General features: G+C 39.1%; 1 protein-coding gene across 1 annotated transcript in view; it reads right to left on the reverse strand.

Annotated features, from left to right (window-relative positions):
- LOC126158208 (spermatogenesis-associated protein 22) overlaps positions 1–24,504 on the reverse strand; it is a 157,002-nt gene extending 132,498 nt beyond the window's left edge. The window contains exon 1 of the mRNA XM_049916430.1: positions 24,395–24,504. Within this exon, the coding sequence (XP_049772387.1) occupies positions 24,395–24,446 (52 nt within the window). The 5' untranslated portion in view covers positions 24,447–24,504. The remainder of the gene's footprint in view (positions 1–24,394) is intronic.
- Positions 24,505–25,269: the final 765 nt, after the last annotated feature.

A 25,269-nucleotide genomic window follows, 5' to 3' on the forward strand; every position in this document is an offset into this window, starting at 1 on the left:
TGAAGAGGTGATGAGTTTGGTGTCAGGAGGACATACAGAAATGCAGCATTCCTTAGAAGTAAGGCCGTAGGCATATCAGTTACAACATGGCATCCACTATAACAAAAGATTACATTAGATTAGGTGTACTGTTTGTTCCACAGATCAATAGTGTAGATATCCTCAAGAATGCAGAGAGTCCCCTTCCACAGATCCTAAGTGAAATGGTGCTCATGGATGTGGAATAAGTTGAAAAATCTTAAACATATTTTCATTTAATATGCAGCAATAAACTCCTCACAAAACATGTTAATGTGTAATACACTGAGGTGCATGTGATTAAGTTATTGTAGCCATGCTTCACCAAAGAGAAAATCAGTGTACAACACTTATTTACATTCGTCTCATTACTGCACTGATTATATGCAGAAGTTAGATTTTATTTAATACACACATTATTCAATATTATTAATAATACATATACATTATTCTACTAACAAATTTTTCAATGGAGAATGTTCATAAAAAGTGACCTTTGTTAGCAGCAAAACTTTTCATGGCTGGTGACAAATCATTAAAATGTGTATTCCTGAATAGTGGACACCTTTCTGGGCCCAATTAGGTGATTTTAAAAGTTTTTGAAAATTATTCTTGTTTGTAGTAATGATTCCATGACTGGTTTGTAAAGAGATACATTATTTATGACAAATTTTGTGAATGAATAAATATATTAGAAAGGGCATGTCAGTATCCTCAGTTTCCTGATGGATCTCTGCAGGTTGTTCTTGAGTTCACAACACAAATAATTTGTATTATACATTTTTTGGCATGGAACACTTTGGTTTGCGTTGATGAGTTACCCGCGCCCCCTCAGGAGAGGGGGAATAAAACAATCCCATATGACATTATGGAATGAAAGCAAGCAAAGCACGCTAGCTTTACATCACAAATGTCTGATAACATCTGCATTACAAATAAAGATTTGTTTAGGTGCTTCAGCAGTTTTGTGGTATGTTCCTCCCAACTGAATTTACTATCAAGTTGAAATCCCAAGAATTTAACACCTCAGCCTCTTTTTCTGCTGTCATTATATTTTAGATATGTACTGGGGGAAACCTCTTACAAGCATGGGCCATTATTCAGTACGTCTTTTCAAACTTTAGTGAAAAAATATCATTAGTTGATCTTTCTAAAACTATACTTGATTTGCTATTTATTGCAATGTTCATCTCATCAGTAAACAAAACAAGCTCCTCTACACTCTTGGCACCTACGGGAGCCATATTTGTAGTGGGAAGAAAGGAGTCATCTCAATATGAAGACAATCTTACCAGAGGCTCTACAAGCTGTTGAATTCAGTCCAACTAGTCCACAAACAAGATTTCAAACTCCATTTCTTCCTGAACTGCCAACGAACCAGCCACCAGTATGAACCAATAATCAAATATACTCCTCCTGTTACCCAAACATCACTCTGGCCATGAAAAACTCAACCAGTCCCTTTGCCAGAACTTCATCTACATCTTGAGATCTGAGGTGAGATATCCTACTCAAAACCCTGCTTGCAGCTCCCAAATAGGTATTCCTTCATTCACCTATCCTATGTAACATCCAAGTCTGTCACTATGCCACATCTGCTCCCAATCCTGCCTCTCACGAATCACCTCTGTGAATGACCTAGGTGCAAGTCCAATCCCACAAAAACCTTTCTATTGTAATCCAGTCACAAGCATTTCATATTAAATCAAAAGAAGAGTCACTTGTTACAGTTGCCATGCTACAAACTATGTATGCTGCAATTATCATGCAGTGTTCTATGTGAATTGACAACTAAACTCCTGCCTTCCAATCTGAGTGGCCACCAAGAAACTGTGATAAAATGCAAACTCAATTACCCGTTCCAAGCACCAGCTCTTCTGCCCTCTTCAAGTTGGAACTATCTCTACATCACATTCTTCATTCACACAATCACTCTCCTAAGTCACCAAAACTCCCTACCCTTGGCCACCAATTTCCACTCAATTGCCCAAAACTTTCTATCATTTCCTCTCATTTAATTTCCCAGTCAACATCTCTCTTCCTTTCCTGTTCTGATATTGCACTCCATCCCAGTCCCTCTCTCTCTGTTTTGTAATTGCCAACCCCTCCTTGTCTCACTGGATTTTGCTCTCCCCAGCTAACCCACTCCTTCAATATCCACCAGCAGACGACTGTCAAGTTCTTAACAATATGACATTCTGCTTTACATATTGCCTTCTTGCCTTGTTTCTTCTGGTTTTGTTGAAATTATAGACTATATTGTACAGAGCCGCATGAACTGTGCTATGTCTGAATTAAGTAATAGTTATCAACCCTTACGGAAGTATATTTATGATCAAATTATTTATGCCACTTGCATTATCAACACAAACAATTCTTTTCCACATTATTAGTATTTTATATACCACCAACAGACATTAGTTTAAAATACAAAATGCCTATGAAAATAACAAAGTTTATTAGGATGCTGAAGAACTGAAACTTGGATGTTATTAATAGGTGATATTTTGCCATCTAAATATTTTATTATATTGTTAATGAACAAATAACTGGCATTTTCATGGTTCCCTTGAAAGAGCACAGCTGATTTTCTTCCCCATTCTTCTCAATCCGATGGGACCGATGGCCTCACTGTTTCTTGATGAGTTATGGCAGCAGATGACCAATGTGAGTGCCTCTGCCAACAGCACGACATCACCTGCAGCACCTTTCCTGGGCTCTTGAACATATCGGTTGCATCACAGATAACAGGAAACCATGGCCTGGTCAGATAAGCCCCGATTTCAGTTGGTAAGAGCTGACAGTAGGGTTCGGGTGTGGCACAGACTGCGTGAAGCAACGGACCCAAGCTGTCAACAAGGCACTGTCCAAGGTGGTGATGGCTCAATAATGGTGTGGGCTGTGTTTACATGGAATGGCCTAGATCCTCTGGTCCAACTGAACTGATTGTTAACTGGAAATGGCTGTGTTTGGCTACTTGGAGACCATTTGCAGCCACTCATGGACTTTATATTAACATACAACAATGAAATTTTTATGGATGACAATGTGCCAGGCCACAAACTGTTCACAACTTTCACAACTGGTTTGTAGGGCATTCTGGACAATGCAAGCGAATGATCTGGCCATGAATCCCATCGAACACTTATGGGACATAATCAACAGGTCAGTTGACATCCTGCAGCGGCAACACTTTTGCAGCTATGGACTGCTATAGAGGCAGCATGGCTCAATATTTCTGCAGGGGACTTCTGATTTCTTGAGTCAATGCCATGTTGTGTTGCTGCACTCTGCCAGGCAAAAGGATATCCAACACGATATTAGGAGGTATTCCAAGACTTTTATCACCTCAGTGTGTACAGGGTGCAGCACAGGAACTTACTTATTTGAAATACATACGACACAGTGGCAGTTACTTATTGCCGTGTGGGGTTGAGCACATTTGAAATGGCAGAACCTTAGGTTAGTTTAGTAGCAATCATGCAATGAATGAGAGAGAAGCACATGTTCGCTGAGGCAACTTACTCTTCCAATGGCCATTCGCTCACCACAACCAAGCATGCATTCAGAGAACTGTTGCAACAACGCACTGCAGGTTGTGTTCCTGATCAAAAATCTATTTTTATGTGGATGAACATGTTCATGGATACTGGTAGTGTGTAGGAAAAGAAACCAGGACCTTCAAGAACTACCAGGACACCAGAAAACATCAAGAAAGTAAGGTTGGCGATTTTGCATTCCCCCAAGTGATCTGCATGCAAACATGCAGCTGCACTGGGAGATGAATTTTTCATGATGACCTGAAATTTTATCCATACAAACTGGCAGTTGTTCACACAGTTAATCCACGCAATTCTGTTTCACAAAAAAACGCATGTGATGCCTTGAACGAAAACCTACCTCGTGAGTGGATGCGTGAATAAACAAACCATACAATATTGGAGTGACATGAATCCCAGAGAACTTCAGGAGCAGCTCCTGCATACAGAATGTGCGACTATTTGGAGGAGATTATCCCAAATTGGCATTATTAGCCCATGTTTTTCACAAAGAACGACAGGATAGTTGCGGTCACTCCTGAATGTTATGTCCAGATTATTGAGGAGCTTTTTCTTCCCAAACTTGAAAAAATGGATGTGGGGAAGGTCTGGATCCAACAGACAGCACCACAGTGCAAATGACACTTCCACAACCGTCTCATCTCTTTTAGGTATGATCTTCAGTGGCCGGCACATGTGCACCATTTAGTCTCCTATGGCTCTCCTTGACGTATTTCAATCATCCACAAACCCTGACTGAGCACTAGACCATCACACCAAATGCAAATTTTGTCATGCTTTCTGCTGCCTCAAGACGCTGCTTCTCTCTCAAGAAGGGAGTGACACCATTTTTACAACTTAACTGTTATTCATCATAATTCAGGCAATTTGTACACAATATTTATAAATGACAATATTATGATAAAATACCTACAGCAGTTTCTGAGATTAGCCTGCACTTACAGACAGATGTGAAGAGGCAACTTGAATCTATATATAACTAGCAACTTGGCCCAGATTCAAACACATAGCATTAATTCTCTGTGACCACACGACGTGACTGGTATATGGACCACAAAATATTCCCAGAACAACATAAGTAAGCGAATATCACTTTCATATACCATAGCTTATGTGATGTAAAAAGGGCACGGCACAGAAATTGTCTGGAGTCATGAATATTACGTGTTCCGTATAGAATGAGCATCTGGAGTGGCATCTCACAGCAATGATGGGAGCACACTGTAATGTAAGGAATTTGTAAATACTGTATGTGAATCATGAGTTATGCGTGTGTTGGTGATTTAATATGTACTGGAGGCTGGCTAAGGTGGCACAATAAAAGAAAAAAGAAATATAACATGCATGCTGTACACATTTAGGTCGTGTTACAGCACACTTCTTGTGAAGCTTAGTATGCACTGTGATGTGCTGTTGAGACTCATTGCCACAATTCTTTGTCATGAACTCTTTATGACCAACTTCTTCACAGTGTCACACAGAGAATTGTGTCTAAATCTAGGTTTGATTCAATGAAAGCAGAAAACTCAAATTTGAATCATCTCCTGCACTGCTGAAATAATATACTGCACATAAAAAAAGCAAAGTTGCTACAGTGGTTTTTCAGAAAACTGTTATCAAATGACTGCAGGGAATCTACTGGTTAAAAATATTTCATTACTTCAAATTGTATGTCTCTCATCTCATGAGGTGGTTATCTTTTATTAGAATATTAGAAAGTTGAGTAATTCACTGCCAATTGTTCGAAGAATTCACTGATTGTGGATGTTAATGTGAGGGAAGCAGCACCTAGCTGCCTGAAATTGTGTTATTTTGAAATGTTTCACCTACCAGTGTTCTGCATAATTTGAAAGTGTCAAAACAAATAATATATTTCACACCATATGCAGAGAATTACTTTTGCATTTGTGTTTGACTCATGGAAAGCAGATAGCTGAAAGTTGAGTCACTACTGCACTCCTGTGAAACATTCTTTACATAAAAGAAAGCAAATCTGCACCCCTTTTTCATTTTACTTAATGTATAGCTTTAATTCATCATAATTCAGGCAGCTTGTACAAAATATTTATAAATTATACACAAAAACTTTCTCATGAATCAAAATCCCTGCAGTAGTTTCTGAGATTAGTCTGCATCTACAGACAGACACAAAGAGGCAACTTGAAATTATATATAACAAGCAACCCAGCCTGGCATAGCATGAGTAGCATTAAGTACATATGGCCAGACGACTTAATTGGTGTATGGACCACAAATTATTCACAGAACAACATTAATTAAGTGAATATTATTACTTTCATGTACACTATGCGATCAAAAGTATCCAGACACATGGCTGAAAATGACTTACAAGTTTGTGGCGCCCTCCATCAGTAATGCTGGAATTCAATATGGTGTTGGCCCACCCTTAGCCTTGATGACAGCTTCCACTCTTGCAGACATACATTTAATGAAGTGCTGGAAGGTTTCTTGGACAATGGCAGCCCATTCTTCACGTAGTGCTGCACTGAGGAGAGGTATCGATGTCGGTCGATGAGACCTGGCACAAAGTCAGCGTTCCAAAACATCCCAAAGGTGTTCTGTAGGATTCAGGTCTGGACTCTGTGCAGGCCAGTCCATTACAGGGATGTTATTGTCATGTAACCACTCCGACACAGGCCATACATTATGAACAGGTGCTTGATCGTGTTGAAAGATGCAATCACCATTCCCGAATTGCTCTTCAACAGTGGGAAGCAACAAGGTGCTTAAAACATCAATGTCGGCCTGTGATGTGATAGTGCCAAGCAAAACAACGAGGGGTGCAAGCCCCCTCCATGAAAAACATGACCACACGATAACACCACCGCCTTCTAATTTTACTGTTGGCACAACACACGCTGGCAGATGACATTCATCGTGCATTCGCCATACCCACACCATGCTATCAGATCGCCACATTGTGTACCATGATTCGTCCCTAAACACAACATTTTTTCACTGTTCAGTCACCCAATGTTTATGCTCCTTACACCAAGCGAGGTGTCATTTGGCATTTACCGGCGTGATGTGTGACTTATGAGCAGCTGCTCGACCATGAAATTCAAGTTTTCTCACCTCTTGCCTAACTGTCACTGGACTTGCAGAGTATCCTAATGCAGTTTGGAATTCCTGTGTGATTGTCTGGATAGATGTCTGCCTGTTACACAGTACAATCCTCTTCAGCTGTTGGTGGTGCCTGTCAGTCAACAGACGAGGTCGGCCTGTGCGCTTTTGTGCTGTACATGTCCCTTCATGTTTCCACTTCACTATCACATCGGAAACGTGGACCTAGGGATGTTTAGGAGTGTGAAAATCTCACGTACAGACGTATGACACGAGTCACCCAATCACCTGACCACATTCGAAGTTCGTGAGTTTCGCGGAGCGCCCCATTCTGCTCTCTCACAATGTCTAATGACTGCTGAGGTCACTTATATGGAGTACCTGACAATAGGTGGCAGCACAATGCACCTAATATAAAAAACGTATGTTTTTTAGGGTGTCCGGATACTTTTGACCACATATTGTAAATTATGCCATGTAAGCAGCACATGGCAGGAAAGTTGTCTTGCGGCATGAATGTTCTGTGTTCCATTTGACTTGGCATCTAGAGTGACATCTCATGGCAATGATGGAAGCACATTGTAATGTAAGGAATATGTTTACAACCAATGTAAATACTGTATGGGAATCATGAGTTATGTGTGTGTATTTGTGATTCAGTAATTATCGGAGGCTGGCAGAGGTGACACAAATAAAAGAAAAATGAAACATAACCTCCATTACATACACATTGAGGTAATGTCACAGCACACTTCTTATGAAGCTTAGTAAGCACTGTGATGCAATGTTGAGACTCATTGCCGCAATTCTTTGTTGTGGACTCTTTACGACCAACATCACTGTGTCATGCATAGAATTGCATCCAAATCTAGGTTTGATTCAAAGAAAGCAGAAAGCTCGAAGTCAAGTCATCTTCTGCACTGCTGAAAAGATATACTGCGTGTAAACAAAATAAAGTTGCTAAAGTGGTTTTTCAGAAAACTTCTTATTTGAAGCATAAAAAATAAAACACCACATGTTTTGGATTTGCGCATTTTTTTGCTATGCAGTTGTTATGAAAGGACTGCAGCAAATCTACTGGTAAAAATATTTGATTATTTCAAATTGTAAGTCTCACATCTCTTGAGGTGGTTATCTTTTACCAGAATATTCGAAAGTTGAGTAATTCACCATCATTGTTCAAAGGATTTGCTAATTGTGAATACTAATGTGAAGGAAGCAGGAATTGGCTGTCTGAAATTGTCATATTTTGAAATGCACACCAATGGAGATTCATTAGCAGTTTTCTGCATAATTTGAAAGTTTCCAAACAAATAATATATTTTGCACTCCTGATGAAGAGAATTGTTTTCGCGTCTATGTTTGAGTCATGGGAAACAGAAAGCTGAAAGTTGAGTCACATGCTGCACTGTTGAAAGAACATGCTGCATGTAAATGAAGCGAAGTTGCTAGAGTGGTTATTCTCAAATGACTGCAGCGAATTTATTGATTAAAAAATTTGATTATTTAAAATTGTAAGTCTCACACCATACAATGAGGTGATTATTTTTTCTTTATTGGTCAATTTTATTAGAATACATTAAAGTTGGGTAACTGAATGCCCATTGTTCAAAGGATCTGCTGTGAATTAATAGTGCTAACTTCAACTGCTAATGTGAGGGAAGTAGAAATTGTGTGTGTGAAATTGTCATCACATTTTTAAATGCGTCACCAGTAGATATTCGTTCAGCAATCTTCAGAATAACTTGAAAGCGTCCAAACAAATAATATCTTTTGCCATCATGATGCACAGAATTGTTTTCATATCTATGTTTGACTCATAGAAAGCAAAAAGCTGAGCGCTGAGTCATATGCTGTACTGCTGTAAAATTTTCCTTACATAAAGGAAAGCAAATCTGCATTTTACTTTAAGCATAAACAATCAAAAATCACAGGTTTCGGATTCACATGTTATTTTTGCTATGCAGGCACTCTGAAATGATTGCAATGAATTGGATGTCACTTCGGCAATTTGAATGTCTGTAATCAGTTATCCAGCCGGGAAAGGGGAGCTACAGTGTAAAATGGAACTGAGACATGTTTCATTTCTGGTGTATCACCCTGTGATTAAGAGGTGAATGCTACGTTAAAAGGCAGAGTGAAAAAAACTGAATCAGCCAGTATTCTATCCTACAATCTATCCAGATGTTTTACCGACACACCACCAGACCAGATGCAAACTGTGTTATGTTTATCTATCTGTATCTACATCTATTCTCTGCAAACCACCGAGAGGTGCACGCCAGAGGGTGTTGTATTCTCTTTAGATGCATTTATGTTATCTTGGTGTCTCTGTAGAGCTGTACCATGTGAAGCAAGGAGAGGATGTTGGTTGGTTGCTGGCATCCTCAATCTATAACACAAACTGCACGCAATTAATAACCGGGTTCTTTATTCATACACAGAGAGCTACTTAACTTAAGTTTCCATGTGATGTGATACAATCTCTCTTCTTTATAGTCCTCATAGCCTCAATGCTGTTAAAGTAGTAGCCCACTATGTTCACTGTAAAGTTGCTATGTGCTGTCTGTCTCTGTGCTAGAGACAAAGTCTTCGGCTCCATCATGGTGACACACTGGGACTCACATGGCATATGGAATCAAACTAATTAGTGTAACAGGCTCAAATTAATTGACTAAACTTGAACAAACTGGCCCTCCGGTCCATGGCAGCCATCTTAAATACTGGCGGTTGAGAGGGCAATGTTTCCAGTGGGTCTTGTCATTCACCTTATTGATACTCTTGTAGCCTCTATGCCGCATGATGTGCTGGGACAAGCATACCCCAGCCCAGAGGGTATGTCCCATTGTATCAATTATTGGGGGTTCTTCCAATTCCATTCACATATGGAATGTGGGACAAATGATTGTCTGAATGCCTCCATGTGTGCAATAATTATTCTAATCTTACCCTCACGATCACTGTGTGAGTGATACAAAGGGGGTTGTAGTATGTCCCTAGAGTAATCATTTAAAGCCAGTTCTTGAAACTTTGTTAATAGATTTTCTTGGGATAGTTTATGCATGTCTTCAAGAGTCTCCCATTTCAGCTCCTTCAGTATCTATGACATTCTCCCATGTGTTACACAAACCTGCGACCATTTGTACTGCCTTTCTCTGTATACATTCAACATCTCCTGTTAGCTCTATTTGGTACAAGCCCCACATTCTTGAGCAATTTTCTAGGATGGGTTGCACGAGTGATTTCTAAACAGTCTCTTTTATAGACTGATTGCACTTCCCTAGTATTCTACAAGTAAACTGAAGTCTACCACCTGCTTTACCCACCACCAAACCTATTTGATCATTACATTTCATATCCCTACAAAGTGTTACATCCAGATATTTGTATGAGTTGGTCGATTCCAACAGTGACCCATTAATGTTATAGTCACAGGACACTATGTTTTTTCGTTTTGTAAAGTGCAAAATTTTACATTTCTGAACATTTAGAGCAAGTTGCCAATCTCTACATCTTGAAATCTTATAAATATCTGACTAAATATTTATGCAGCTTCTTTCAGATAGTACTTCATTATAGATAATTGCATCATCTACAAAAACCCTGATGTTACTATTAATATTGTGGCAAGGTCATTAATTTACAACATGAACAGCAAGGGTCCCAACACATTTTCCCCCAGGGAAGACCCGAAGTTACTTCCACATCTGACGATGACTCTCCATCCAGTCACAAATTTCACTTGATACCCCATATGATTGTACTTTTGACAATAAGCATATGTGCAGTACTGAGTCAAATGCTTTTCAGATATCAAGAAACACTGCATCTACCTAGTTACCTTGATCCAAAGCTTTCCATATGTAATGTGAGAAAAGTGCGATTTGGGTTTCACATGACTGATGTTTTCGAAAACCTTGCTGGTTGGCACTGAGGAAGTCATTCTGTTTGCAATACCTCATTATGTTTGAGCCCAGAATGTGTTCTAAGATTCTATAACAAATTGATGCTGAGGATATTGGATAGTAGTTTTCTTCTACTACCTCCCTGGTAGACAGGTGTGACCTGTCTTTTCCCAAGAACTGGGCATGGTTAACTCAGCCACAAATTCAGTATACAATCTGACAGGGGTTCCATCAGGGCCAGGAGCTTTGTTCAATTTTAACGATTTCAGCTGTTTCTCAACACCACTGACACTAACACTTATTTCATTCATCTTTTCAGTGGTAGGAGGATTAAATTGTGGCAATTCTCCTGAGTTTTGCTTTGTAAAGGAACAGTGGTCCTTTGTACTTTGGTAATTATTGTTACCGCAACTGCATCACAGATACTGATGCCAGATTCGATGAGGACATCCTCAAAAAGATCAGGTCTATTTATTTCCATTAGATCCAATATATTTCCATCATGGGTAGGATTTATAATTTCCATCTTGAGTAGGATTTCTAACTATCTGTTCTAGTTAGTTTTCAGAGAAGGCATTTAGTAAAGTTTCACAGCATGTCTTATCATACCTGTCACTAACAAAACTGTAACTTTAATCAAACTAACCTTATATCCACAGAAAGAACCGCCGCAATCCAGCATCTAAAAACTGATCCCGACCTTATAATCCTACCTGCGAACAAAGGCTCCACTACTGTTGTTCTGAACTTCAAGGATTACCTGGCGGAAGGATTCCACCAGCTGTCAGATAGTTCCACCTACAAACCTTGCCACAGTGACCCCATTCCAGAAATCCAGTAGATCTCCAGTCACTAATCAGATCCTTAAGCCCATCCCAGAACCTCTTCCCAGAGTCCATCTCTCTACTCACACCTACTATTCCCTGCACTCCTACGTTCTACATGCTTCCTTAAGTCCATAAACCTAACCACCCAGGACGCCCCATTCAGTTTATTCACCATTGACCACTTACAGCGGAATAGGTCTGAACATTAAATATACAATTAACAATAACTTTACAGTAAAGTTTTTTACAATTTAATTCCTTTTCTCTTAGGAATATCCTTATATACTAATGTCAATGCTTATTTCAAAATATTCTGTTATCTTATAAAATGGGTGTTTGAGAAGCCAGTCATAAACCTTACGTTTGAAAATATTATTGGTCAGTGACCGAGCAGATGCTGGAAGTTTATTGAAGAGTTTTAAACTCATTATTTTGTGTGAGTTTGTAGTCTTTGTGAGTCTGTGTCTTGGTATGTCAAAGTCCAGTTTGCCTCTGGTGTTGTGGGGATGTATGTTCTCTCTGGTCTCGAACTCATTTAAGTTGCTTTTGACATAAAGCAGTGCTGTGTAGATGTATAGATTCACCACAGTTAATATCATGTGCTTGATAAAGAGGGGACGGCAGTGTTCCTTGGGCTTAGCTTTGCTTATTATTCTGATTACTTTTTTTTGAATTTTCAGAATTTCACTGACAAAGCAAGAATGTCCCCATAACAATATGCCGTAGGAAATGTGTGACTGAAAGAGGCCAAAATATACCACCTTTAGATACTCATCAGTGACTACATCTGTCAGTCTCCAGATGAGATAACACACTCGTGCTATTCTTTTGCAGATATGGCTAATGTGTTCCCCCCAGTTTAATTTTGAGTCAATGTGGAATCCTAACAATTTTATTGATTTGCTTTCAACAGCTGTGGCCGGTTACTGTGCCCCCACTGAAAGAATCTCTGCTCTCATGGACTAACACCTTCAACCTATTACCCAGAACCTACCCTTCTATATAAAAGACACCAACCATTTCCTCCATCGACTCTCCACAGTTCCTGTCCATTTACACTATGGTGCCCTGCTCATCACTATTGATGCCACCTTCCTGTACACTAACATTCCTAATGCCCATGGCCTTACCGCTATTGAACACTACCTTTCCCAATGCCCGACTGATCCCAAACCAGCAACCTCCTTCCTAGTCGCCATGGCTAACTATATCCTCACCCACAATCACTTATCCTTTGAAGGCATCACCTACAAACAAAATCCTTCCTAAAAACCCAGAATCCTAAACACCTCACCTGGTTTGCTTCATTGATGACATCTTTACTATCTGGATCGAAGATGAGGACACCCTATCCACATTCCTCTAGAACCTCAACAACTTCTCCGCCATTTCCCTCACCTGGTCCTACTCAACCCAAAAAGCCACCTTCCTAGATGTTGACCTCCACCTCAAAGATGGCTACATCAATACCTCCGTCCACAGTAAATCTGCTAACCACCAGCAGTACGACTGCCACCCATAACATACCAAGATGTTCCTTCCGTACAGCCTAGCCACCCGTGGTCGTCGCATCTGCAGTGATGAGCAGTCCCTCTCTCCAAATGTAGAGAGGGTCTCACTGAAGCCTTCACTGACCGTAATTATCCTCCCAAACCTGTACAGAAACAGATCTCTCCAGTCTCCCACCACCATCGAAAGACCCATCGTCCGGCCAGTGAGGAGCATTCCCCTCGTAACTCAGTAACACCCACGACTGGAGCAACTGAATAACATTCTCCACCAGGGTTTCGATTGCCTTACGTCATGCCCTGAAATGAGGAATGTCCTGCCCACTATCCTTCCCACCCCTCCCACAGTGGTATTCCACCATCCACCGAACATACACAATATACTCGTCCATCCTTACACAACCCCTGCTGCCAATCCCTTAACTCATGGCTCATGCCCCTGTAATAGACCTAGATTCAGGACCTGTCCCATACCTCCTCCCACCACCACCTACTCCAGTCGTCACTAACATCACCTATCCCATCAAAGGCAGGGCTACCTGTGAAACCAGTAATGTGATCTACAAGCTAAGCTGAAACCACTGTGCTGCATTGTATGTAGGCATGACAACCAACAAGCTATCTGTCCACATGAACGGCCAGCGACAAACTGTGGCCAAGAAACAAGTGGGCCATCCTGTTGCTGAACGCATTGCCTTCAATGACAGCTTCACAGCCTGTGCCATATAGATCCTTCTCACCAAAACCAGCTTTTCTGAATTGCACAGGGAGACCTTTCCCTGCAATACATCTTACAGTCCTGTAACCCTCCTGGGCTCAACCTTTGTTAGTCACTGTCCTCACTCATCCAGCTCCTTCCCTGTTCCCATTCCAGCACTACACAGCATCATTGCACCATCACACCCAGGCTTTTTATTTCTCTCCTTTTCCGCTACTCAGCCCTCCCCCCCCCCCCCCCCCCTCCCCATCCATGTCTAACCTCCAGCACTCCACAGTCTGCCACCCCCACCATACTATCCTTCCCCCTCCCTATCCCAGCTTCCTCCTTACCTCCACCCAGTCACACACTACCATCATTCATTGGTGCCGCTGCTCCCAGTGTGGTTTCAGTTGCCTGAGAGTGCAGTCGTGTGTTTGAGTTGCATTTGTGTGTGTATGTGTGTGTTCTATTGTTGCTGAACAGTCATAATGGCCGAAAGCTTTAATTGTGATGTGTGTGTGTGTGTGTGTGTGTGTGTGTGTGTGTGTGTGTGTGTGTGTGTCATCTACTGTTGTCGAAGGCCTCAATGGCCGAAAGCTTTACTTGTGAGAGTCTTTTTGTCGTCCCTTTCTGCAACTCAGCAGCCTATCAGCAACTCAGCATCTCTGCTGTATGGTGAGTAGTATCTTTCCTTTTCATAATACTGCACCAATGATTACAGTATGATTGGGTAACTTACACTTTTGCTCTCTCGAATAACTGCTCATCTATTGAATCATGGCAGCTGCTCACTAGGTGGCAATGGCGCTTTCGTTTGGTAAGTTTGATGAGACTTACCAAACAAAAGCGCTGGCAGGTCGATAGACACACAAACACAAACATACACACAAAATTCTAGCTTTCGCAACCAACGGTTGCCTCGTCAGGAAAGAGGGAAGGAGAGGGAAAGACAAAAGGATTTGGGTTTTAAGGGAGAGGGTAAGGAGTCATTCCAATCCCGGGAGCGGAAAGACTTACCTTAGGGGGAAAAAAGGACAGGTATACATTCGCACACACACACATATCCATCCGCATATACACAGACACAAGCAGACATTTGTAAAGGCAAAGAGTTTCTCTCCTTCCCTCTTTCCTGACGAGGCAACCGTTGGTTGCGAAAGCTAGAATTTTGTGTGTATGTTTGTGTTTGTTTGTGTGTCTATCGACCTGCCAGCGCTTTTGTTTGGTAAGTCTCATCATCTTTCTTTTTAGATATATTTTTCCCACGTGGAATGTTTCCCTCTATATATATATATATATATATATATATATATATATATATATATATATATATATATATATATATATATAGAGAGAGAGAGAGAGAGAGAGAAGAGACAACTGAATATCTTGCAGAGGTGTCTTCAAGGAACTTGGAATTCTCCACATGATCTATATAATCACTATGCAGACTCAAAAATGACTTTCAATTTGACTTCACAGGTTCAGAGTGGAATTATATGCTCTGGTACAAAGGTATTTGATAACTTCCCATCTAAAATAAAACAAGAAATTGGGCACAAACCAATTCAAAAGAAAATTAAATCTGTACCTCATTTACCACTCCTCCTACAAACTATCTGAATATTATGCACAAAATATTTGTTGTTGTGGTCTTCAGTCCAGGGACTGGTTTGATGCAGCTCTCCATGCTACTATATCCTGTGCAAGTTTCTTCATCTCCCAGTACCTACTGCAACCTATATCCTTCTGAATCTGTTTAGTGTTTTCATCTCTTGGTCTCTCTCTACGATTTTTACCCTCCACACTGCCCTCCAATGCTAAATTGGTGATCCATTGATGCCTCAGATTATGTCCTACCAACCGATCCCTTCTTCTAGTCAGGTTGTGCCACAAATTTCTCTTCTCCCAAATTTTAGTCAATACCTCCTCATTAGTTATGTGATCTACGCGCAAAATATTTAGGCCTTGAGAAAATTAACTTTTTGACACCTATCTGTCTCCTCATGTCTGCCATTCTCGAAATGTCCTAAATTTAGTATTTGATTACAAGGAGGCCGTTTTAAAAATCAAATACCACACCAATGCAACTTTTTCATGCAAAATAGCTAAGTCTTGAAGAGAGAAACTTTTTGACACCTCATCTGCTTTCCTGGCATCTTCTGTTCACAAAAGACCTAAATTCAGAATTTGATTTGAAGTAACTTTTTGACAGTAAAATATCACACCAATGTAACTTTTTATGCACAAAATAGGTAGGAATTGAAGAGATAAACTTTTTGGCACATCATTTACATTGCTAACAGCAGCTGCTCACAAAACATTTTGATTTTAGCTCCAATCACTAATTAATTTTTTCTCAGTTGCCCTGATGATTTTCAAGCAATTAAACGTTTTTTTGTACTACTACACCTCACACCAGTCACTCTGATACCTCATTTGTTCACTGCCCACTCTTCTTTTGACTATGAAAATTCGGACAATAATTTTTCTTCAAATCATTAATTACTCTTATTACTTTCAAGCAAATAAACCCTTTTTTTTTGCAAAACCAGACCTCATGTTGGTCAATTTAATACCAAATTAGTCCATTTCCCACACTTCATTTGGCAACAAAAATTTGTAACATAACCCATTCCATAATTTACGGGGAGTCTTGTTTTCACTCTGCTCAAACACCTGGCCAAAAAAATAGAGACTGGCAGCATGGAAAAGAAAACAGCACTGCAAACATTAAAACAGTAGCATTCTCAAGTTCACCAGTCATACATCCAGGAAAGAACTTTGTATCCTCCAGATCGATGTAATGATTATAATCTCAAACTTTTCACAGTTGATGCCTTTACTGAGAAGCAAATGTCATGTGATAAAAATTACAGTACAACTTGACTCAATCCACATCCCTGAATGCTCACCAAAGTATTTGCTTCATTCGATCAGTGAATGAATGAGTGAATTTATCAGGGATTTACTTAGGGCTTAATATGATGTGTGGCTGAATGAATGTGGCAGACATTCCATACAACACTGTAATTTCACCCATTACAGCCGGAGGTGTGGCCTGCATCTGTAAACAGGGTCCTTTGTCAACACAATCAAGGAAGTGTGCCACAATCAATATAAAATCCATAACAAACCACCTTATCTCCATGTCCAAGACAAAAAATTTAACACAGGATTGAACATAAATTGCTAAAGGGAAATGAGCGACTCAGAGACATAACCTGTTGTTGTCTGGTTGGCCTTCCTCTTTGGCATGGTACTGCAAGGCATTGCAAATGTAACTAGATGCTATGTCTGTAGCTACCCAACACTGGAGTCCCTATCTGTCACTCTTGTTTTGCATAAACAGAATGAAACTGCAGCTTACTTAGCTTGTAGTAACTGCTCAATTGTAATATTTTCACCAGGGCAGTAAGAGTGGTGGCAGTTTTGCACACACTTGTTCCATATTTCAGACACAAGAGTGAGTTTGACAGCAGGTGTGTGGTGATCTTGGGACGAATCCTGATCAAAGTGGAGGAATATAGTAAGTTAGTAGAATATGTCTCTTGTCATTTCATCCCTGACAAAATTAGGCCCCCAAAGAGCATGACCAAAGGTCATTCATGGAAACAGCTCTAGCACACAAATCACCTGCAGCATACATGATACCAATCATTGCTTTATCTCTCCAAAATGCAGTACAATTAGTATTTTATTATTATTATTTATTTATCTCATTCCAAGCATTTGAACCTTTGTGTTTTGATAAACACCAATGATTCATCGAGGAGGTCAGAAGGCACTGGTGATGGAGTGACCCACTCGGTGGCAGGCACATGCAGTGGGCCTCTTTTATGCTTCAGCACATTCAGATCAGCCTTTCTTCCATATTAGCAGTCTTCCATTCTGTTCCATCTCTAACAGTCAGCTTCACTATCATGCCAGTTGCTTCCTGAGACAGTAGTTTGAAATAAGATGGGGAGCCATCTATCAATGATAACTCCTCCTCAGTCTCACTATTTCCATTATCAGTTGTCTCTAACAGAAAATTGCCATCTGAATCTGATGAGTCACTTTCTGATTCGCTACCTAAGTTCTCCAGAACACACAAAATAGTTTCATTAATAAGACCACACTGATGCAAAATAATTGAAAATGCTTGTTACAGGGGGGAAAAACTAACTACTGAGACACCTAACAACAGCAACACACAAAACTCCACCTTAAAGTTATATTACAACATTCAGCACCAGAAAACTTTCCAACAGTAAGTATATCATCATTCGAAGCTGTGATGGTTGACAAAAGCAAGAGGAAATGCAGGTATTTTTGTAAATATGAGACCAGAAACGTTATAAAAAGGAGTTACACCAGAGCTCAGTTGACCCCTCCCATTGTTCTAGGTATACATCATAAAATTTTCATGAAATTGCGAAAATTCATCAAATTGCAGTACTCTTTTGCCAAAAGTAGAAGAAATGAGGAGAAGTCACAAAGATATGGTGGAAAGATGTTAAAAATGGAATTCATTATTGTGAAAATAAAGATTGAAAGGGGTCTTCTGACCACTTTTACTGTTCTAGTGTTAAATTTGTATTTAATGTTAGCAAATTATCCCTTTTCAGGAAAGCTTTTCTCGAATTTTCTGTCCTCTCTAGTTCGATCACTCTGAGTTATTTTCTTGCCCAAAGAGCAAATCTGATCGAGGTCTACTACTTTTAGTGTCTCATTTCCTATTCTAATTTCCTTAGCATGGTCTGATTTAATTTGACTGTATTCCTTTACTCTTGTTTCACTTTTGATATTCATCTTATGCTTCTTTTGAAGTCACTACCCATTCCATTCAACTTATCTTCCACTTTTTCACCATCCCTGACAGAATTACAATGTCGTCGTTAAAACTCGACGTTTTTATTCCTTCTTCCTATACTTCAACTCCTTTTCTAAATGTCTCCTTCACTTTCTTTACTGCTTACTTAATATACAGACTGAATAGCATTGAAGACAGGCTCTTCCTCTCAATTATTGCTTCTCTTTGATGTTCAGCTTTTATAAATGAAGTCTTGTTTCTGCATAAGTTTTAGATAATCTTTCAGTCCCTGTATTTCATCCCATATTTCAAATAGTTTTTCCAGTCAACATTATCAATAGCTTTCTTTAAATCTACAAAAGCTATAAACAGAGGTTTATCTTTCTATAATCTATATTCTAAGGTAAGCTGTACATACATTATTGTCTCCATTGTTACTCCATTTATCTGAAATACAAACTTATCATCCTTGATGTTGGCTTCTCTATCTCCTTCGATTATTCTGTAAATAATATGTGTCAGAATTTTGTAATCATCACTTATTAAACTGGTTGTTAGGTAGTACTCACATCTGTCAGCACTGACCTTCTTTGGAATTACACATATGCTTCATTTTATGTACGAACATTAACATGTATTTCTGTTTCCCTTCTGCCAGTGTTACTTCCATAGAACAATATATTATGATTCATTTAACACTATTTGGGACAAAGGATTATCTAATTACCAAATAGTGGATAAGAGCCAACACCAGCCAAGTGAAAAGTTAGATGTTCATTCACAAGCTTTTGGAAGTAGGTCTGCCATTAGGTGGAGGGTAGCAGAGAGGGCACAGCAAATAAATATTATAGAAGTAATGGCTGGAAGAAAAAGTCCTACCATATCCGAAAACAACAGTTCATATTATGGATGAAAGGAATTTCAAGAAAGATTTCGAAGTGATTAATAAGATCTGCATCTGGAGTAACATGACATTAGAAATACAAAACGGTTGCTGTAAAAGGTCTTAATGACTGACTACTGATAACATGTTGAGTGAATTCTGAAAACTCCATTCTCCATTATGTCCTAATTATGTAGACTCATACTCTTCCACTGCTTCTCAAAATTATGTGACCAAGTGACGTGAGATGTAAATGCTGGAATCTCAATACTTGTTTTGAAAAATGAGAGCTAACTCATGACCAAACTTTCACCTTCCAGCTTATCCTAGAACTCGGGCTATGCTACAGATCAGTCTGTCACCACAATCTACATTCCAAAAACTAATATAAACAGAAATAATATTGTCAGTGTTCTGTTCTCTTTCTATTTGCATATGTATGATGTCACAAGGCAGATCATTATTCTAATATAAACAGAAATAATATTGTCAGTGTTCTGTTCTCCTTCTATTTGCACATGTATGATGTCACAAGGCAGATCTTTATTGCATTAAGAGACAATGCAAACATCCTGCATTGGTAGGTTCAGAGAGAGGATAGGCAGATCCCACATGACCTAAGTTAAACTTGTCTGAAGATACAAGGTGGTAAGGTCAAGAAAAGGCAACAAAGAGACTAGAAATATAATTAATGTTAATAACAAGACGACAATATGTGGAAGTTACTGGTAGTGAACAGCAAACAGGCAATAATGGACCACATAATTTTCTACTGTGAATGACTTGAATACTTATTTTTAAAATACAAGCAAGCATCTAAGCAACAGACTTAAAGTTAGCAGTAATAACAGTGACACATTACCAGCAGTGATTCTGTTTCCCTCTTTCTTTTGCCTCTTACAGATGACTTATACAAAAATAATTAGAATATTAAACTCACAGTATTCAATACCATAGAAGGCAAATAATACTATATTATCAGGAACTATGATGCTCTTATTATTCAGTCACTGTCCATTTATGTACAAGACCACTGTCAACTCAACTTTTCCAATTATTTAAAAAGGATAGAAAGGGAAATTAATAGGTTAAAGTTAGATATTGTGGGAATTAGTGAAGTTCGGTGGGAGGAGGAACAAGACTTATGGTCAGGTGACTACAGGGTTATAAACGCAAAATCAAATAGGGGTAATGCAGCAGTAGGTTTAATAATGAATAGGAAAATAGGAATGCGGGTAAGCTACTACAAACAGCATAGGGGACTCAGGTCTTTCAGTGCTCTGTCAAACTCTTCACGCAGTATCATATCTCCCAATTCATCTTCATCTACATCCTCTTCCATTTCCATAATTTTGTCCTCAAGTACATCGCCCTTGTATAGACCCTGTATATACTGCTTCCACCTTTCTGCTTTCCCTTCTTTGCTTAGAACTGGGTTTCCATCTGAGCTCTTGATATTCATACAAGTGGTTATCTTTTCTCCAAAGGTCTCTTTAATTTTCCTGTAGGCAGTATCTATCTTACCCCTAGTGAGATAAGCCTCTACATCCTTACATTTGTCCTCTAGCCATCCCTGCTTAGCCATTTTGCACTTCCTGTTGAAGTGGCCAAGATAGATACGAAACCCACGCCTACCACAGCAGTACAAGTTTATATGCCGACTAGCTCTGCAGATGAAGAAGAAATTGAAGAAATGTATGATGAAATAAAAGAAATTATTCAGTTAGTGAAGGGAGACGAAAATTTAATAGTCATGGGTGACTGGAATTCGTCAGTACGAAAAGGGAGAGAAGGAAATGTAGTAGGTGAATATGGATTAGGGCTAAGAAACAGCTAACACTTGGTTCAAGAATCATAAAAGAAGGTTGTATACATGGAAGAATCCTGGAGATACTAGAAGGTATCAGATAGATTATATAATGGTAAGACAGAGATTTAGGAACCAGGTTTTAAATTGTAAGACATTTCCAGGGGCAGATGTGGACTCTGACCACAATCTATTGGGTATGAACTGTAGATTAAAACTGAAGAAACTACAAAAAGGTGGTAATTTAAAGAGCTGGGACCTGGATAAACTGACTAAAGCAGAGGTTGTACAGAGTTTCAGGGAGAGCATAAGGGAACAATTGACAAGGAGGGGGGAAAGAAATACAGTAGAAGAAGAATAGGTAGCTTTGAGGGATGAAGTAGTGAACGCAGCAGAGGATCAAGTAGGTAATCCTTGGGTAACAGAAGAAATATTGAATTTAATTGATGAAAGGTGAAAATATAATAATACAGTAAATGATCAGGCAAAAACGAATACAACCGTCTCAAAAATGAGATCAACAGGAAGTGCAAAATGGCTAAGCAGGGATGGCTAGAGGACAAATGTAAAGATGTAGAGGCTTATCTCACAAGGGGTAAGATAGATACTGCCTACAGGAAAATTAAAGAGACCTTTGGAGAAAAGAGAACCACTTGTATGAATATCAAGAGCTCAGATGGAAACCTAGTTCTAAGCAAAGAAGGGAAAGCAGAAAGGTGGAAGCAGTATATACAGGGTCTATACAAGGGCGATGTACTTGAGGACAAAATTATGGAAATGGAAGAGGATGTAGATGAAGATGAATTGGGAGATATGATACTGCGTGAAGAGTTTGACAGAGCACTGAAAGACCTGAGTCGAAACAAGGCCCCAGGAGTAGACAACATTCCATTAGAACTACTGACAGCCTTGGGAGAGCCAGTCCTGACAAAACTCTACCATCTGGTGAGCAAGATGTATGAGACAGGCAAAATACCCTCAGACTTCAAGAAGAATATAATAATTCCAATCCCAAAGAAAGCAGGTGTTGACAGATGTGAAAATTACCGAACTATCAGTTTAATAAGTCACGGCTGCAAAATGCTAACACAAATCCTTTACAGACGAATGGAAAAACTAGTAGAAGCCGACCTCGGGGAACATCAGTTTGGATTCCGTAGAAATGTTGGAACACGTGAGGCAATACTGACCCTACGACTTATCTTGGAAGAAAGATTAAGGAAAGGCAAACCTACGTTTCTAGCATTTGTAGACTTAGAGAAAGCTTTTGACAATGTTGACTGGAATAGTCTCTTGCAAATTCTGAAGGTGGTAGGGGTAAAATACAGGGAGTGAAAAGCTATTTACAATTTGTACAGAAACCAGATGGCAGTTACAAGAGCCGAGGGAAATCAAAGGGAAGCAGTGGTTGGGAAGGGAGTGAGACAGGGTTGTAGCCCCTCCCCGATGTTATTCAATCTCTATATTGAGTAAGCAGTGAAGGAAACAAAAGAAAAATTCGGAGTAGGTATTAAAATCCATGGGGAAGAAATAAAAACTTTGAGGTTCGCTGATGACATTGTAATTCTGTCAGAGACAGCAAAGGACTTGGAAGAGCAGTTGAACGGAATGGACCGTGTCTTGAAAGGAGGGTATAAGATGAACATCTACAAAAGCAAAACAAGGATAATGGAATGTAGTCGAATTAAGTCAGGTGATGCTGAAGGAATTAGATTAGGAAATGAGACACTTAAAGTAGTAAAGGAGTTTTGCTATTTGGGGAGCAAAATAACTGATGATGGTCGAAGTAGAGAGGATATAAAATGTAGACTGGCAATGGCAAGGAAAGCATTTCTGAAGAAGAGAAATTTGTTGACATCGAGTATAGATTTAAGTGTCAGGAAGTCGTTTCTGAAAGTATTTGTATGTAGTGTAGCCATGTATGGAAGTGAAACATGGACGATAAATAGTTTGGACAAGAAGAGAATAGAAGCTTTCGAAATGTGGTGCTACAGAAGAATGCTTAAGATTAGATAGGTAGATCACATAACTAATGAAGAAGTACTGAATAGGATTGGGGAGAAGAGTTTGTGGCACAACTTGACTAGAAGAAGGGATCGGTTGGTAGGACATGTTCTGAGGCATCAAGGGATCACCAATTTGGTATTGGAGGGCAGCATGGAGGTTAAAAATCATAGAGGGAGACCAAGAGATGAATACACTAAACAGATTCAGAAGGATGTAGGCTGCAGTAGGTACTGGGAGATGAAGAAGCTTGCACAGGATAGAGTAGCATGGAGGGCTGCATCAAACCAGTCTCAGGACTGAAGACCACAATAACAACAACAGAAAGCTGAATCCATTATTCATGTATAAGAAGAAATAAGTTGCAACAGATTATTGCTCTGTTTCACTATTACCTAGTTTATAACTCTGAGGTAATTATACCTGTTAATGCATAAGCAATTAGAACATCAAAGGCTATCCATTGAGACACTGGATTCCTTGACACATCGGATCTATAAGAGAGTGCAATTTCTGTACTATTTAAAGTTTTGCAATAAATTGCATCAAGAAAGCAAGTCAATATTCACCTTTTAAGCTCATAATCCGCCATTACCACAAAGCCAATGTTATTGTGTATTCTTCAGGAAACAACTCATACATTTTAACGAAAATATGTTAGTAAGTAAAATTTCATAACACTTTTTAGATATTTATCCTGACTGCGTTATTGCAGGAAAAGCTTTCTACAGATGTATAATGTCTTATGGGCATGGAGAAACTCCGAACATTTCCAGGTGTTTTAAAATCTTAAATAAAAACATTCTTAAGTAAATGTTTGACCGACATAATGTACAGCAATTCTTTGTAATTAAAAATATCATCAGCACTTGCTTCACTTATAACTGGAATGAGCGCAAATGAAATATTAATCTGCCTACCCGTACCCAAAATGTGCCACTTATCAAAGTTGGTCGATGTTTCATTCATACTACCGTACTCTTGACCCTTTTCATATCTGTTTTATCTTCACAAATACAAAAGTAAGCCAATACGAATTAGACCATATACAATAAGACTCAAGTTCGCAACGTCCTAGCAATTTCAAAAGACCGAATATTCGTGTAGTCTAATGATTACTCAAGTCTACATCGTTTCAATCTCTCTCGCCACAAACGCAACGTGAGCACTAGTGTATTTTGAAAAATAAAATACCATAAGGTCTTAATTCGTGAAATGCCTTGAAATAAACGTTTTGTGATAACTATATTAAACACTAGCAAACACATTTTTCTTCTTTCTTAATATTTTAAATATTTATTACCTTGCCTAAAGAAATTGCCTGGTGACTGATTTGAAGGAAAATTAAAAGTCATAATTGATTTTTAGTTCTTCTTTACAACAATCAGATTCGTCCTCAATTCGATTTTCGCGCCTATCGTACAAATGTCAGGATCTAACTTCGTACATATCTTTTGAAATTCTTTGCTTTTGAAGCAAACGGAAAGAAAACAATCGAAACACAATGTTCACATTTTTTCTTAACTCTTGTTTCCTTAGAAAATAGATTAAAAATCTAATTAGTAACATGTATAGAAAGATTTTTCTGTGCCATACATTTATAAATATTGCCTACTTATATTCTGACATCTCAACAATACCATAAATCGTTCCAGAGTCATCAGCGTACCGGACAAATACAGAAAAATATTTCTAGTAATTGGTTTCCTAGAAGTAATATTCTCTTCTTCCTTAAAACCGAGCATAAATGCGGAAGGAATGATTAATATATTGAACCAAGGGCCCCACATACGAGCACCGATAGGCCACGAGCGATATCGCTGCAATCGGTCGCACGCCTAGACCCTCTCACACACAAGCAATTTGCCATGAAATTTCTTCCATTCAGTTAGTGCCACCGAAGTTAGTGTCCAGTCACTCATGGACAAGACAGGAATTGAAACTGAGAGTTGAAAAACAAAACCAAAAATACTTAACTCTGTTTTCCTATGTTCCTTTACAGAGAAATACATCTAAGTATGGTCCCATTTTAATTCCAGTACCACTGAAAAGATGAGCGAAATAGGTATTAGTGTCAGTGTCGCTGAGAAACAAATGAAATCATTAAAGCTGAACATAGATCCAGGTCCCAAAGGAACCCCTGTCAGACTCTGTACCCAATTTATGGCTGAGTTAGCC

This window comes from Schistocerca cancellata, chromosome 1 (genome assembly GCF_023864275.1).
Source record: "Schistocerca cancellata isolate TAMUIC-IGC-003103 chromosome 1, iqSchCanc2.1, whole genome shotgun sequence".
Classification (NCBI taxonomy): Eukaryota; Metazoa; Arthropoda; class Insecta; order Orthoptera; family Acrididae; genus Schistocerca; species Schistocerca cancellata.